General features: G+C 37.5%; 2 protein-coding genes across 3 annotated transcripts; one reads left to right on the top strand and one right to left on the bottom strand.

Annotated features, from left to right (window-relative positions):
• Positions 1–22: 22 nt before the first annotated feature.
• On the bottom strand, positions 23–8736 carry LOC136263160 (sodium-coupled neutral amino acid transporter 7-like). 2 transcript variants are annotated; one of them, XM_066057665.1, is made up of 8 exons: positions 8409–8736; positions 6998–7196; positions 3006–3156; positions 2515–2622; positions 2400–2463; positions 2077–2345; positions 350–558; positions 23–298 (listed from the first exon to the last, which is right to left on the bottom strand). In XM_066057665.1, exons 1-8 carry the CDS (start codon positions 8643–8645, stop codon positions 129–131), a joined length of 1407 nt encoding a protein of 468 aa, XP_065913737.1. In that variant the 5' UTR covers positions 8646–8736; the 3' UTR covers positions 23–128. The 2 variants fall into 2 exon arrangements, with proteins under 2 accessions (XP_065913737.1, XP_065913738.1); XM_066057666.1 differs by lacking the exons at positions 6998–7196; positions 8409–8736 and adding an exon at positions 3521–6969 and having other exon boundaries at positions 24–298.
• LOC136263161 (solute carrier family 38 member 8-like) lies at positions 8717–15684 on the top strand. The gene is made up of 8 exons (XM_066057667.1): positions 8717–8986; positions 11591–11789; positions 12431–12575; positions 13079–13186; positions 13239–13302; positions 13710–13978; positions 15185–15384; positions 15434–15684. The coding sequence occupies exons 1-8, from the start codon at positions 8798–8800 to the stop codon at positions 15598–15600; spliced, it is 1341 nt and encodes a 446-aa protein (XP_065913739.1). The 5' UTR covers positions 8717–8797; the 3' UTR covers positions 15601–15684.
• The last annotated feature ends 1317 nt before the right edge of the window (positions 15685–17001 follow it).

Here is a 17001-nt window from a genome sequence, read left to right as displayed (position 1 = left end):
GTAAGAGCTCACAGTCTGAAATGACTCACAAAGTTAGTGATGTGTTATACCAGTATTTCTTCAAGTTTAGAGTTGACAAATTTATAACATAAAAATATAAACATCATTCATTAATGTCAGTAAAAATATCATTTTGATATGAGGTGGGCTTCAGACATAATAGAGTAGGTCACACTACTGCCAAGGATGTAACAACCAAATGCAATATATGTTGTGGCCACAATGTATAGTAACAGTCTCAGTAGTTGTGATGTGATCTGTACCAAGTTGTTCAGTAGGAGATTTAGTAGACACAACCCTGAAATAATGCAAATATAAATACATAAATACGGTAAATATGATGAAATACCAGGAAATGTTAACATGAACATAGACGCTAGTCCACCAAGTGGTCTCATGACTACCACGATGTCGGGGATAAAAATGGCAAGGGTTAGAGTAAAGAGAAACCACCCAATTGCCTCCAGTCGGAATCTTATGGTTTGTACACGTTCTGACAACATCGATCTGTGTTTAACAGCTGTCACCAGTTCTATTAAGATGCTGTCAAAGGATGACCTATGGAGAAACACACACACAATATGTAAGTAGCTACAGTAGATGCATGGTAACTATACCGATGCATGGTAACTATACCAATGCATGCAATGGCAATTGCACACGTGACATGGGCACACACAAGCACACTTACACACACGTACGCACAAGTGTGGTTACGCCCACACACATAACATAGCTTCAGAGACCACAGGCATCAGCAAGCCAGGTAAAAATATATCATTACACAGTAAACCACAAGACCTGGTGACATTACACAACATACAATCCCTCATTATATACACCAACTGATAGCATTCATTTTGATTGCCTTTTAGCACAGGAAATGCCTGCATTAATGGTCTGGGGACAACTTGCGCCCTCAGCCAGAAAAGTATGCATACAACTTACATAACACTGGAATAGCTAAACAAAATAAAGTGCTGATATGACACAGTAGCTCGTGCTGATTGGTGACGGTGTGGATTATGTACTACGTACCTAACCTAATGGATACGGTGAAACTTATAGTATCTCAGTAGCCAGTAACTAAACAGCTCAGATTTGTTTAAACAAAGGACAAGTAATTACCCCCATGTGCACATAATTATATTGTTTGAGCAGTAACTACATATAAGTGAAGAGTTATTTTATCAAAAACTTTACGTTCAATTAGCCTGCTGTGATCACAATACATGTAATATAGTCATGGTAAAACTCCTGCATGATTTCAAGAAATACGAGTTTCTTAGAACTGCAGGAGGAATTTAAAGCCACTACGGTAATAAGGTTTCTTGCTATAGCTACCATAATGATTGATCAGCTGCAGAGTCCTCCTGGTTATGTAATTACCTTCCTAAGGCTTGAGGCTTTAAAGCTATACTGTCCAACATAGCTGAAAAAATAATGTTTTATCTAGTGTGCGTCTCAAAATTGTGCTTCTCTTTCATATAAGTAGCTATATGGCAAGCCATATATCATGAACCACATAAAAATTATATTCTTTGCAATACTATTACCACTATGTGAGAATATCCATATGATATATTATGCACTTATGAATTGAAACCTTGAATACACACTAATATTACTTGACTAGTGAAATAAGTACTCTTAATTCTATTTACAAAAAAAAACATTCATAATTATTAGATAATGTACAGTAGCATAAACTCTATAGGAGTGTGCTGTGTGTGTGTGTGTGTGTGTGTGTGTGTGTGTGTGTGTGTGTGTGTGTGTGTGTGTGTGTGTGTGTGTGTGTGTGTGTGTGTGTGTGTGTGTGTGTGTGTGTGTGTGTGTGTGTGTGTGTGTGTGCACAGACGGAGTGCGTGTGTGTAGTGTATGTTGTGATGGTTTCTTGGCAGTAAATGGGCTACCTGGTATAAACTGGGAAACAAATTCCAAATGTCCATAACTCACATAACAGGTGAGGCTTCAGATGTCCACATGTAGTGTGTGTGTAGTGTAACACCAACAATAAGTTATGTTGTCAAATAGCTAATTGTTCTGGCAAAAGAAAGTACATGCTCAGATTCTTACCTGCCAACATAACAAGTTATTGGATACAGTGTGATCAGTGACACCACTATCATTATTCTGGCTATACTGATGGGAATGTCTCTAGGACAATAGTTACGTAGGACATCTCCACTGATACAAGTTCTACTATTAAATGTGAGATAACCAAATAGTCCAGTAACACTGTACACTATCAAACACGATGACATCACTGTGATAGCAACTACACTGTATCTCTTAACAGAACGTCTCTTTAGTCCAAAGTATACTGGAACAGAAGACACATGGCACTGTAAATAAAAATGGCACACATTATTTTCTATAATATGGTTACTATGGTATACCTCATAAGCAGTACATGCAAAGGAAACAGAAGTGGCAGCAATTGTCCAGGAAGACTGGCAGTTCCTGAAACAAGTAACACTACAATTGTACTAAGTTGTACACAAGTTATTTTACCTTTCTAAATCACTGTCATTCTTGCAGTTTAAGTAGTCATCATCAATTAGAAAATATTTCACAACGACCACCAAAGAAATGTAGAGTGATGAAAGAAATCCAATAAAACTGTGATGCAACAGAATGTTACACAATATTAAAGTGTGGTCTATATTCTATTAGAGTATTTTATAGATCGGTGTCTATTCCCACTTTACAAATATGAGCACATTTCTTTTTACTTTCATATGGAGCAATGGTTTTTTTAAATGGAAAAATTTTGAATGATAAATTAATAACTGAGCTAAAAACTACATTTCAATATTTATGAGAGCTTGGACCTTCAATTGTTTTTACAGGAAGTTTGAATCCTCTTTATTAGAAGTCCAAAAATATATTATACAATTTTATAACCCTTATAACTTATTTTAATGTTATAAGTGTGTATTCTATTAGAACATTGGATTTTCTTTTTGATCATATTAAATGCCACGCCTCACAAAGTAACTAACCTGGTATAACTGAGAGATCCAATATTCTTCAACATCAATAATGGTAATATGAACACTATGGATAATAATGGAGTAGAAACCCGACGATCAAAGTACCACTCCTCTGATAAAGGCTTGTGATCATGATCATGTGCTGGTAATGCACTGGACACTACAGATTAAGAACACAAACAATATTAATTTCTATTTTACCAGCTTATGGACATCTATATAGATTGTATCAAGGTTAAGAGGTGTTGGTGTGTATGGGTAAGACTTTCTATATAATTGTATGAAATATCACAATTAGGCTTGAGCCAATTATAAGTGTCAGGACAAATTTCTAAACAAACTTGCAGTTGGTAGGACAAACATGCGGTATGAATTGAAACAAAGCTCAAATCAAATTATATATAACCATACAGCATCAGATTTGCCTTTTCATGGGGGGAAGAAAATCTTTGTTTCATGTTTGTACAGTGTAAGACATGTGAGTTATGGGCATTTATTTACAATGCGGTAGAAATAAAGTTTACCATGTCGTTTCATTGTTGGAATGACCCTTCTGCATGGAGACATACAGGGACAACTATGCCTTGATCAATTTTGCCAGTTCATGGTAAACAGACTGAGCCAAACTCCGCCTTCGTAGCTTGTTTCAGTTGTGAGTTATGATTGATTAAATAAGTGCCTGTAATTTATTTGCTGTGTTATTGCTGTTCCAACTGTCTAGTACTACAATTCCAAGACTATTCATCATAAAAGGCTAAACTTTGGCTGTCCACTCCTGCATAACAGAGAAGCAAAAGGAGTTGTTGACATTCAATGGCAGGGTGACTGTTGCTGTGTGATTAGGGATAAGTGGTACAACAGACTTTCTATATAATTGTCTAATATTTTAAGCCAATTACAGCACTTATAATAAGAATTTTTAAGTGTCAAAACAAATTTCCTAACAAACCTGCAGTTGGTTGGACAAACATAACACACCAATAGCCCTATACACTGTACACAATGTACTGCACTTTACCTGTTGTGTTGCCAAGTAGCCTCAGTGTTGTCATAAAAATTGTTGTGTAGCAGATTTTATGAGGTTTCATTACAGCAGAGGAGTTAGCATTGGTACATTTGTGGTCCTCCCTTGGGTTGTAGAAATGTAGCATCTCCTAGCAACCAACTGGTGAGTTATTAGACAGTAGGCTTCTCCTTATACTTTGTAAGGACATAATGTCCTTCCAAATCCAATTATGGTCAGAAAATAGGCAATTTGTCTGTTATCTGCATCTCCTAGCAACCAACTGGTAGTTATTGTTAAGGCTTCTCATATATTAATGTCCTGCCCAATCCAATTATGGTAAAAATGGGTAATTTGTCAGCAATTTGTCTGTTATCTGACTGGTTACTCCAATTGTGCTTTGAAAACAATCAATGAGGTTATGCATGGGGGGTATGGCAGTATCACGTTTACATATCATTTTCTTGCATATGTGCATGCGCAAGCGCAGACGCCATTTTCAGTGAAAACGTTCCTGTGAAATATAGCTACATTCAAGTATTCTAAGAACTTCCCTGAGCTTAAAGACAAAGAAAAGAAGATATGAGAATGAAAACTGTGAGATGTGGCTTGCCATATAGCTGCTGTGCTCTTTACTGTATTCTCACTATATACATAGTGAACAGTGTGGTGCATCTAAGAAACTTTTAAGATGGCCCCTCTGGTGAAATTCTTCATACCATGCACTAAAGTCAATGACATTAGTACTGCAGCTGGTTAGTGCTACAGCGAGTGTAACAAATGATATACTTACCAGCAATATAGCTTGCAACCTGTTTGATGAAAATAGTGATCATAAGTCTACAATAACACTCTTTGGAGTGTTATTGACAACAGAATACAACAGATTAACTAGTCGGTTGTACTAGCCTTGATCATGAAATAAAACAGTTTCATTTGTCATGTGGTCAGTCTACAGCCAACTTACTGAAGGATAAAATTTGTATTTGTCCAGACTGCCACAAGTCAAGACATCAGTCAAAGGACAATGCTGAACAGACTAAGTAATTGTTATATTATACTATAATACCCTGTGCTTTATTGTTGTATTATGTTCAATTCGTTTGCTATTTAAACTGTGTAGGTTATACTTGTATTGCTACGTATATAGTTCAGGATCGTGCATGATGTGTGATAGTGGCATGATTTGTCATCCTGACTATCACATCAAACTCGAGATAGACTAGATCCCGGGAATCCGACCTTGGCTACACTAGATTTTTGCCACTATCAGGATGCACATAAATAATAATTACTTGTGTGCTACTTAACCAAGTGGCACAACAGAATCACAATGGTTACACAATGCACAAGCTATGAGAACTCTTTTATCTACAGAAGAAATATCTGTTCTCTCTCACACACGATCAAAATTAATTATTAAAATAGCTGTAAAATAGACTGAAGGATTGTCTGTGTGACCATTCCAGTGACTTGCGCAACTGACACTGAGTAGTTAGTGTGAAACAGCAATCTCCATCTTACTCATCTCGGCAGTTGCAACAGCAACGTTTTTCATGCTGGCCTGCTCCTTTGATATCTTATTTATTAAGGCTTTACAGCATAAATGCTGAAGGTCTGCAGGATGCCTGCTCCCAAATCATTTTTAATATCTTTCCATGTCTCCTTCAAGGTGCCTTTTTTACTGTGCTTTTCATGTTCTTAGTTATGCTTCGACGCCAAGGATCTTTGCTGCTTCTGCCAGACATGAAATGCTCACTACAAATTACCGACTTGGTGTCCTATACACTCCATTGTTGGCTATCCCTATACCCTATAATTCATCCACTGGATAATTGTAAAATTTCCACATCCTATAATCTTCACTTTATCCTCATATCCTTCTTTTCTCCATCTTAATATTAAGCTCAGGGAAGTACTTAGAATACTCAAACACTGCTATACTTTACAGAGAACTTTTCCACTGAAAATAGTGTCCATATAGGAGTTAATGATATGTAAACATGATGCTGAATAATCTCTTTCAAACGTTGACTGTTTTATTAGAGAGTATCAGTAGTTTCCTGATTACTGTATTAGAGCAAGTGACTGCTCTTAGAAGTCTTTTAGGATACTCATTGTGCATTTTCTTGAAATTGCCCTATTATACTGGCATAATACATGATACTTATGTTATCCTTGCTAAAACAAGCCTTCATGATATCTATAATAAATCCTGCATAGAGTAACAATAGTCACAAGAAATTAGGGTATACACAAGGGTCTGGGGGACACACAGTTTCATGTACTGAATTGTAGCAATGTTAGTTTTAAGATCACAGTTACTAGAGCTTGAGTGTAACATATCTTAGTGAGAAGTAGCTGAGGATGAGTGTCAATAACTAAACTGTTCTACAACTCCTGTGATAATTATATCTATCCCACCAAAGGTTTCAGTGTTTAGTGCACAACAGCATATAGACAACATGGTAATGAACACCTACCAATGTGAGAAGTCTTTCAAAAAAAGGCTTCTGGGGTTTAACTACCATAATATACTCAATATGGTTGCCTACCACATATTTGAGGTAGGGCTTCAGTAGGCAAAGATGTTCTTTTGGTTATTGTTTCCTTATTCTGACAATTTAAAAACAGTTCTGAGACCTTTTGACTGTTCTATTGGAGTATTTGGAAACACAGTGATCTTTGGGACTGGCCACCAAGTGTCCTGATTATCAAGGTGTCTTGGTTGTCTAGGTGCTAATTAGGGATGGTTTGGGACCATTACTGAGTATCCATATTATGACAGTGTACTCATTCTCAAGTACCCACATTAACAGGTTCTTACAGGTTCTTACTCTAAAACACATTACCAGCCAGATCTCACTCTGAGAAGGAGCTAATAACAGCGTTTACTAAAAATACCGATTAAATTTGGAAAAAAAAGAAGCACTTCTAATTTTCATACAATTTTACTTGCACTAACATACATACACAAAATACTATCACACAAACGTACTATCAATCAACTGGTCTCCGATTAGTATTAACTGCCCAACACCAGCTCCAAATGCTGCCAATGTTACACACACCTGACAGACCTTGCCAATAATGGGACCACACAAACGTGAGATAGCATCTTGGTAAGATTTTGCCTGTTTGACTTCTGCAGAATATGCCAGAATGAGAAGACTGGGAGCTATGAATACTACCAACATCTATAAACACAGCAAAGGAGAAAGTATAATAACAAGATTATTTAGTGTACATGGCCAGATCACTTTTCTCTCTGATTATAGGTAGAGGGAAAGGTCTGGTGGACTCTCATCTTTCCCCCATCCAATAATGGATAGGCAGTCTGGATAATACCTTAGCTCGAGCTATATATGGCAAAAAATTTACCCAGGTCAAAAATTGTTTTGACCAGACCAATTTTAGTCAACCTAACTTGGACCAATTTTAGCAACATGTGGTTTGAGCAGTATTTTAGCAACCAATTTAACTTGAACAATTAAAGCCAGTCGAGGTTGTACTATCAACTATCTAAATTTACACTCGTGTATACATGTAATGAGATATGGGTTGGGCTCTTCCCCACTCTTTGAGACACACCACTACTTCATCATCCATACATTGTGCAGTGGCATAGCTATACCACTGAAGCAACCAATTACAAGACACGTAGATCCACACAAGATCAAGATACCCTAATGTAGCAATCAGACATGTTAATGGAGCAGTCATACACATTCCCCAAGTAATATTTTTCTTCTAGCTACTCCATTGTCTAATATACTTAAAAGAGAGCTGAATGTGCAAAAAAAGTTAATTTATAACTGATTATCACCAGTAACTCTGGCTAGTTGACTTACTCATGCCATACACGATATAAAACTTATTTGTGGGCCATGGTTCTGTAAGATCCAGTTGAACAAGAGGGACATTGCAAGCTGATAGTCCACTAACATTTCAACATATTTAAACCCCAACAGCAACCTGGCCTAGCCATGCCCAGCCTTACCTCAGGTAGCCATTTCCAGTCTGCCGGTAATGTATTTGAAAAGTTTTATTATAATGATGTAAAATGTGGACTATATTGCTGAGAATAATGATATTTTCTATAACTACATGAAAGCAAAAATTATCCGACTAATATTGTTAGCTGAATTGAAGCTAAGCAATAACTTTATCAGTATGAATGATCAGTAATATAAAAATTGACCTCATAGTACCCACACCAGGTGTTGTTTTGAAACAATCTGTGATAATTACTGTATTAAACTGCTGCAACCCCAAAAGCTGACAGCACTTTCAAGATGTGTTCAATATGATTAGCTACATAGTGCACAATCCATTACTAAATCAGTTGGTGAGTGGATTATTAAAAACATGACTCACGATCGACCAGTAAATCATGTTGCGGGCCTCACCAGCTGAACTGTTATTCCTCCCACTGGTCCATCGAATGCCCAAAACGTGTAGGGGAAGAGCAGCAATCCTGTACCGATGGCGTTGTGTGCTTGTACCAGTGCAGCACCGACTAGGGAGTTTTTACGTGTCGTCCCCTGACTCTCATTACTGTCTTCTGTCGTCTTTTTGGCACTGGAGAGTTCCTCGATGGATTGACACACTTGCGATAAATGAACGTCACCGTTTATTTTCAGCATCAGAGAAGACTTTTAGGACTTCGACTGCTTCGAGACTTCCGAGGAGACCTTAGACCTCAAGCTATAAATTAATTTTGCGGTCGCGTGATCGTGGGCGTTGATTATTGATGAACGTACGCAGTCTGGTGGGCCACAAGGTAGTGTGTTAAACGATGGGCGTAGACCACAACGAAGCAATAATGGATGTTAATAGCGATAATGACAAGACCAAGCTTGGTAAACACTCTCTGATCAGTGCAACATTCGTTCAAACACACAATGCTATCGGTACTGGCATACTGCTATTCCCCTACGCGTTTTGGGCATTTGGTGGACCTGTGGAAGCAGTGGCAGCTCAGCTGGTGAGTTATTATTGTGCTACACCACCAGCTGTAAATGTATAACTAAACCTGTACTTGTACTCACTCTTGGACTCCTGCATGGTAGTTTTTTTTTTTTTTAAGATACTAAGGCATGGTATTCTCCAGGGACTTGTCAGCTTGTAAAGCCAAAGTACGTACTATATGATTCGCCCTTCCGCATGTATTTTTACTGCCACACGTATTTCCCCATTATTACTCAAAATAATATTGATGATGTGTAGTTCAGTTTTCAAGACTGCTGCATTCATACAGTAGCTACCTTTGCATTGTAGCCAAGAGAATGTGAAAGATTGGTGTAATGAAGTTTACAAGTCACAGTCAATCCTCAAGTGGAATTGATCATGTGACGAAGGACGACTACGTCTAAACAGGATAGTTGCCAAACTAGCTATGTTGAGTTGGCCAAGTTAAAATTGCCTGTTATCCAGAGAGTATCAGGATCTGGAGAGTATGGAGGTATGAAAATAAGTCTAGCTAGCTATATTGTAGCAAGATAATGGTAATGACCCGCCTGCACTCTACATTTGGAATTTTCTGATGAAAAACAGAAAATCACCAAATAGTGGCCTTAGTCTTGCTAGTATGAATTAAGCAATTGCATATTGCGTACCATTGTATCTATAACTTGCTTAAAATGGCAGGCAGGCTGAACAAGATAACAACAAGAGTTCAGAAGGTTTGGTTGCAATGTTGAATGGTGCAAACAATCTGTAGCCTAACACCTGCTTGAATTATGCCAGACTCTTTTCCCCACTTCCACACAACAAAATAGTATGCTGAGTGCAACATCTGATAGGTAGATGCTATACAAGTATGTGACTATCTCTGGGAAACTGATCTCATTGCCTATTGCATTTTAGGACTGCTACGTATTCCAAGTGTTGTAGTTTACCAATAGTTGAACGATCGTATCATGATACTCATTAACTGATATATTGCTATATCAATATGTATCACAGATCCATATTTATATGAAGAATCAGTCAAGGGACGTGGTTTCACGTAAGTTTCAGACAGTAAAACAGGTTTCCTAGAAGTGGGTGTGGCTTTGTGCTTGCTTACCATCCCGATATTAAAGTGGACATGGCTTATGAAGAGGTTGGCCTGACACATGACTAGACTACAACTCCGGTGGGCGTGGCTCCATGTAAGCCTGCAGAGAGCAGCAACCTGACTGGTCTGGTGAGGCTCCCCCTTCAATTACAAAATAGAGGGTCTAGTCTGTCCAGCATCATGTACTTGTGCCAGATTATGAGAATCTGGTGCGACCAATCAGATCACTAGGTTGCAAATTATACAACTTAACTTGTAAGTCAAACTCCATCATTTCACAATACCTTAACAGCTCTTAGCAGTACTGGTTGGATAATTAGCTGACTAACTAACTAAATGCCTTCAGACAAGTGTTACTCAAACAAGGATGGCACTGTATATGGAGTTGAATTTTCACTATTATTAGAGGTCTGTTTTTTTTGGCACATCACATGTAGGAAATACAATGCATGCGTGCATCATGGATTCTCCTTTGAAAACAACTGTTGTGATCCCTACGTACTAAGCAGGTTTATTGTAAACGTTTTTTACCTAGAAAATGCAAAAGCCAGGTTTGACAAATCAAAGATTATGACCAAGAAATGGCTGCAATAGTCAATCAATTTATGTTTGTAATTTTTAAAATTGACATCATTTCATCCACTTCCTGGCCACCACCAATAAACCAGCAGGGCTATCATAGGGATAAATTATGCACATCAAGTGATCTCCCATTTCTGAATTAAAATTTTAATGATCCCCACTAGCTCAGAAAATTCATAGATCCAACAATGTGACTTCTAAAATACACAGAAGCTAAAAAGGTTCTATACCTCTATAAAGAGTTATGTGGTAGGGTTTCTATTAGAGTTCTACAGATTTGAATGAAACAATGTAATAGTATTATAGCGTTATCACAGCTTAGCTGTGTGTGTTGTTGTTGTTGTTGTTGTGAGGTAACATAGCCAAGTAGTTATAGCACTGGCCTGGTAATCAAACGGTTCCAGGTTTGATGCCCAGTTGTTGTTGCTGTTGTTTTCTGGAGCAAGAAAGTTTACTCACATTGCTCAGCTGTTTAATGCGTTCTGGTGACCTGGGAAGTAGCTGCTACATCAATAGATAACTGGTAGTAGGGAAGCAAATGCCACCTGTCCATGTTTCACATAATGGGTTAAGGTCAAGGTGGGACTCGAGTGCCCACACTTTCACCTGCAAGACATGATGTAGCCTTTTGTTAATTACAAATCCTGCCCCAGAGGAATTGCCTGTGCTGACTCGTAGCACCTGAGTAGCACACAGATGTTTTAGTGCTGGTTCACTTGGTAGGCTTGACTGTGCCAGCATGGTAGCTCTGGCATGGTAACTGAAGGCTTTTTGTGTGTGTGTTGTGTGTGTGCACGCACATGTGTGTCTGCGTGTGCGTGTGCGCGCGTATGTGTGCACCCACATGTGTGTCTGCATGCGTGTGCAGTGTGTGTGTGCAAGGGTGCACATGTCTCTGTGTACATGATTGCATATGATCATTAATCCTTTGTCTTATCTATCATGCAGGTACTCCTAGTCTTTGTGGCTCCAAGTTTATTGATAATGGCACATGGTGCTGAAGTGACTGAATCCAGGACATACCAAGATGTTGTTTCTCACCTTTGTGGTCCACTTATTGGAAAACTTTGCCAGTTTCTACTAATAATAATACCATTTGGAGCCAATACTGCTGTACTAGTACTGATTGGTGATCAGTTAATTGACAGTATGTTAAAATTTGTATGGTATATATTGGTATATAGCAACTGTGCGAAAGTGTTGAATGGTTTACCCATCGTGGACCACAGAATAAAAGACTTCTCCTCCCCACTCCCAACCCCAATCCTCCCAAAAAGTTTAGTTTAGTACTGAAGAAATACAGCAGTGTGATATGGTACATGTGATAGTAATAATTATTCCAGTGGAGGGACATGTGTTGTGAGCCACTTTCGTATTAGATTTCACGTGGGTCTCCGTAATCACAGTACAAAACCAGTGAATGATGTGTTTCACTGTGACTCAGTAGATATTTAGATGGCACACACTTACAGGATATGTACTTTGTTTTGTAAGATTTCTTTGGCAAAATATTGTTTTACATGTTTATCAAGGAGCCCTATCAAAACAAAGCTTATGTGAAACACTATCAAATATCCACTGAGCCCAAGAGAACCCCATGGTTTGCTGGTTTTCTACTGAGATTATTAAGACTCATTTGAATACCAAATAGTATACTGGGTAGGATTTTTAAAATAAAATACTTAATAAGGTTTCACTCTAAGTGGCATTAGGAGGTGACACACATAATTTCACATAAATTGTGGTGCCTTTTATCAACTTGTATGTCTTTATTGTGTTGTTTTTCAGTGTCCAGTGCATTCACATTACATAATGGAAAACGTTTATCAGAGGAGTGGTATTTTGATCGTCGAGTTTCTACTCCATTATTATCCATTGTGTTCATATTACCATTATCGATGTTGAAGAATATTGGATCTCTCAGCTTTACCAGGTTAGTACTATTTGTGCAGAAGAGCCTAGGGTACAGCTGTACTACTCTAATTGAACACACATCATATAAGTAGTTCCTTTTGTATATACTTAAGCATTGACGGAAATAAATCATGAAGCACGTGCTACTCAAAGTGAAGCTGAATGCTATATTAGTATATTAGAATCAAGACCAAGCTTGAGTGCGTTATTCATATATACGTATATAGCATAAGCAAGGCACTGCTTTATGAAACTTTCCTAGTGGTGCTTGTATCCCAGACACCTTTTGATTTGTAATTTTCTTCTAACTTAGTTGCTGATTACTAATATCAGGTATATGTTGGTGCCATTCCTCGACAGCAAGCTGCTGACGTCTAACTGTCTGTAGCTATAAAGCTTATAAAGTACAGTTAGCAAGTCTACAAGCTACACCACAATCCTCAACTGTGCTTCAAACTATGTTTATTCATTTGATCTCTCCCATACAAAGTTCTGTGGTCATAACATAATCTTTATTCTTAGTTTGATTGGATTCGCCTCATCACTGTACATTGCATTTGTGGTCATTGTGAAGTATTTTCTTATTGATGACAACTATCTGAATTGTAAAGAAGACAGTGATAATAAAGGGTAAACTTCTCAGTAACATAATTGAGTGGTTTTGCTTACATATTTAATTCAGGGTTTGTCACACATCCTGGACAGTTGGTGCTATCTCATTCTCCATTATATGTACTGCTTATATGGTAGGTAACTTTAGTGTCATTCAGCCAGACCACTTTTTTCTTTTGTCATCGGATCAGGAAAAACAGGATGTGATGAAGACAGTATCAGATTTACATTTAGGCTACTCCAGCATTTGGAGATTCCACAGCATGTCTTGATTGTTGAGGCTGCAGAAAAGCTTGTTGATGGCTTTTAAAATGGCATGTTTAATGTTTTTGTCAATCCTTACAGCTTAACAGCAATCAAAGCAGCACAGTGCAATCATCAAAATCTGGGTGTAGCTAGAACATAATTATGTTGCATTCACCAGATCAGTAAAAGATAAAAGTGGTCAGGCCGTGCAACACCAAAGCAATTCGATTCAAAACAAAACAGAATATGCACACATTCAATTATAGTGTTATAGTTATAGCTGTATATCTTTCAGTGTCATGCTACTGCTGTTCCAGTATACTTTGGACTAAAGAGACGTTCTGTTAAGAGATACAGTGTAGTTGCTATTACAGTGATGTCATCATGTTTGATAGTGTACAGTGTTACTGGACTATTTGGTTATCTCACATTTAATAGTAGAACTTGTATCAGTGGAGATGTCCTACGTAACTATTGTCCTAGAGATATTCCCATCAGTATAGCCAGAATAATGATAGTGGTGTCACTGATCACATTGTATCCCATTATTTGTTTTATAGGCAGGTAAGTGTGTTAGGATAATATATATCTAATCTAAACCAACCAAGCTGTGGATGAATGTGGCTATCACAAATAGGTGGTGGCTAAAAATGACTGTAGTGGTATTAATGTCATTTACTATTGCACTCATTTCTTGACCACCATGCATTTTTGATATCGATGTACTGTTTGATTAGCATACTATTGTTTTCAGTTCAGTTGTTTTGGATCAGATTTTTACCATGATTATATGTATGTATGCATTACAGCTATGTAGCCACAGGCTGGTTTTTAAGGTTAGCTATATTTATTATAGCTTTGTAAATATTTATGCTGAAGGTTGTATTGGAACATGTCTGACTGTGCAAGTAGAGAAATTAGACAAACTTTGATCTTAAGAATGGCTGTGTGACTTCAACTTAATCTTGGAGGTGTCCTGTCTTTAGTATAACAATAGTGGTCCATATCGTAGCAATTAAGAGTCTTTTATTGTAAATACTTTTCCCACTATGGACCAATGTATGAGAAAGCCAAAGCCTGTAGATATGCAATCATGACATTAAACTCTATTGAATCCTAGACCCTGTAATGATTTGATCTTCCAGCAACAACTTAAAGGAGCTACAACAGCTGAGATCTGGACCTTCTCTGCTAAACTGAAACACATTGGCTTCTTGCCAGTTACAAGGTTTCAGATTGGTTGTCCTAGACTATGTAGTGCATGTGCAGTGAATAGAAATTTACTTTCTTCATATTCACTGCTCAAATGTCATTGGCTATTCATTGCACACAGTTGCAAACAAACAACCTGAAAATCAATGTTACAGATACATGAAGCTCACATTTTTCATTTCTATTACACACTTTCAGGGGCAGATCCAGGGGGGGTTTCTGAGGTTTCCAGAAACTGTTTCAGTATATTAAGGCAATTAAAATTGATTTTGCATCAATTTGCAAAAGTATCAAAAGTTCAGGTGTGAAATACTCTAATAGAGCAGTCAACTACCCTAATAGAACAGTCACATTTGGATTTGTTGCCAGATTCAATCTTGCAATAAATTAATTTTCAAAAATTTCCCAGTGGAGTATGCTACAAATGTTTGGAAACCTGTCACCAAAATTCCTAGAGCCACCCTTGACTTTTACCAGCTTTCTTGGCCTTATTTTTTGCCCCATATATAGTATACGTATATGATACCTGAGCTCTTTTACATTGCTATTAATCACTAGGTCAGCTCTGGATACATTTCTATTAGAATTAGGAGGTCACAAATGGATGGAATTCAAATCTCATGACACAGCTAGAGCTCGACTAGAAACAGTTGGATGGTTTTCACTTTCTGTTATCCTTGCTTCATTCATCCCTGATGTTCTAATAGTGATTGGACCCATTGGTGGTGTAACATCCACGTTCATGATGACATTTCCCGGTAGTTTATTTTTAATTTAATGTATTGTGTATTTGCACTTTTATTTCAGGATTGTGTCTACTAAATCTCCTACTGAACAACTTGGTACAGATCACATCACAACTACTGAGACTGTTACTATACATTGTGGCCACAACATATATTGCATTTGGTTGTTACATCCTTGGCAGTAGTGTGACCTACTCTATTATGTCTGAAGCCCACCTCATATCATAGTACAGTATTTTGATACTTACCTTTTTATTATTTTATTTATCGATACTGTGAAAACTTTTATATAAAGCTTATAGCTTTAATTTACATTTATTTTTTAAATGAGTACATGAATACAAGATAAAATGTAGATGCCGGAGAGTGCAGGAATGCATACACCTAACAATGCATTTCATTGTTAATCATAATCCACAAAAGAAAGAAATATCACTATGGCATCACACCATTGAAGCAATGACCACAGCGAAGCACAGCACTAATTGATACACACCGATCATTCCCACCAAAAGTAGTGTAATTTCCAGGTGATGCAGTAATGACAGGTCTCCTACAACTAAGCTCCTATAATGTTGTTACCATGCAATGGATAATTCTACTTACCCATGTAGCTATACAGGTACCCGTAGCTGTGGGAGAAATGCACTGGATCAGCTACTGCAAGTTGATCTGACACTATCATAATGCCATATACTGTGCTTATTCCTTGACTGACAACATAATAATTATGATCATCATACATATGCATCAACTAGATTTTTTCTCTGACAACAAAACTGCTGCTCCACATGCATGTAGCTATATATATATAATTTGCTTTACTGCATCCTGAGTTTTAATATCTCGCTATTGTACATTGTAGGGGGCATTGCTTATGGGTTGGCTAACCCAGTTCTTTAGGACTATATGCAATACTTAATTTCTACTGATCAATCTCACAAAACTCCTTCAGTACAACCAAGATACAGTCCTACTTGCATGCAGGTGTATTAATAAGTAAAGATAAAGGAGGGTGTAACTAATTATATAAGGTGTGTGCATTACAAAGTCTCTGTCATAACATGAGGGGTAGTTCATTCCAGTCTTTAGCATGCAACTGAGGTGGTTATATACGTATAGTCAGCTGTGACAATGCCATTATTGCTTCCATGCAGTGGAAAACTTTAGAAGCTGTGGACAGCAGGCATTCAGCAACTCAAACGTCAGATGCACTGTAGCTATAGCTGCATAGATTAAATTCATATGAAATTTAAATGTGGACATGACATAGATATGTATATGTCATTTGTTCTCTGAGATACAGTGGTAAAGCCACTTAGCGTGCATGTTTGTTTGTCGCAAGTTAATGGAAACTTGCAAGCTCTAGATTGTATTTTAAAATAATTTATTCCAACTGGTGTCCAGGGGGCAGATCTAGGGAGTTTCTGAGGTTTCCAGAAACTGGTCAAGTATAATTATTCAGACATGATTTTGTATTGATTTGCTAAGCTATCAAAAGTTCAGATTAAAATACTCTAATAGAGCAGTCAACTATGTAGACCCACACGGAACAGCCACATTTTGTATTTTTAAAAGTTACTTAGTTTACCTGAACTACTTGTGTGACACAGTAAAAATAGTCAAAAA

The sequence above is a fragment of the Dysidea avara genome, chromosome 8, assembly GCF_963678975.1.
Source record: "Dysidea avara chromosome 8, odDysAvar1.4, whole genome shotgun sequence".
Taxonomy (NCBI): Eukaryota; Metazoa; Porifera; class Demospongiae; order Dictyoceratida; family Dysideidae; genus Dysidea; species Dysidea avara.
This window is presented reverse-complemented; position numbering and strand designations above follow the sequence as displayed.

Bases quoted from the DNA above. Each gene is read 5' to 3' on its own strand.
- LOC136263160 (XM_066057665.1), bottom strand. From the start codon at position 8,645: ATGCTGAAAATAAACGGTGACGTTCATTTATCGCAAGTGTGTCAATCC. The intron at 3,157-6,997 runs GTACGTTTGTGT...CTTAATCTGTAG, and splicing joins CGGAGACCAGTTGATTGATA to TGTCCAGTGCATTACCAGCA. The intron at 2,623-3,005 runs GTTAGTTACTTT...GTTGCATCACAG, and splicing joins GGATCTCTCAGTTATACCAG to TTTTATTGGATTTCTTTCAT.
- LOC136263161 (XM_066057667.1), top strand. From the start codon at position 8,798: ATGGGCGTAGACCACAACGAAGCAATAATGGATGTTAATAGCGATAAT. The intron at 8,987-11,590 runs GTGAGTTATTAT...TCTATCATGCAG, and splicing joins AAGCAGTGGCAGCTCAGCTG to GTACTCCTAGTCTTTGTGGC. The intron at 13,187-13,238 runs GTAAACTTCTCA...TATTTAATTCAG, and splicing joins GAAGACAGTGATAATAAAGG to GGTTTGTCACACATCCTGGA.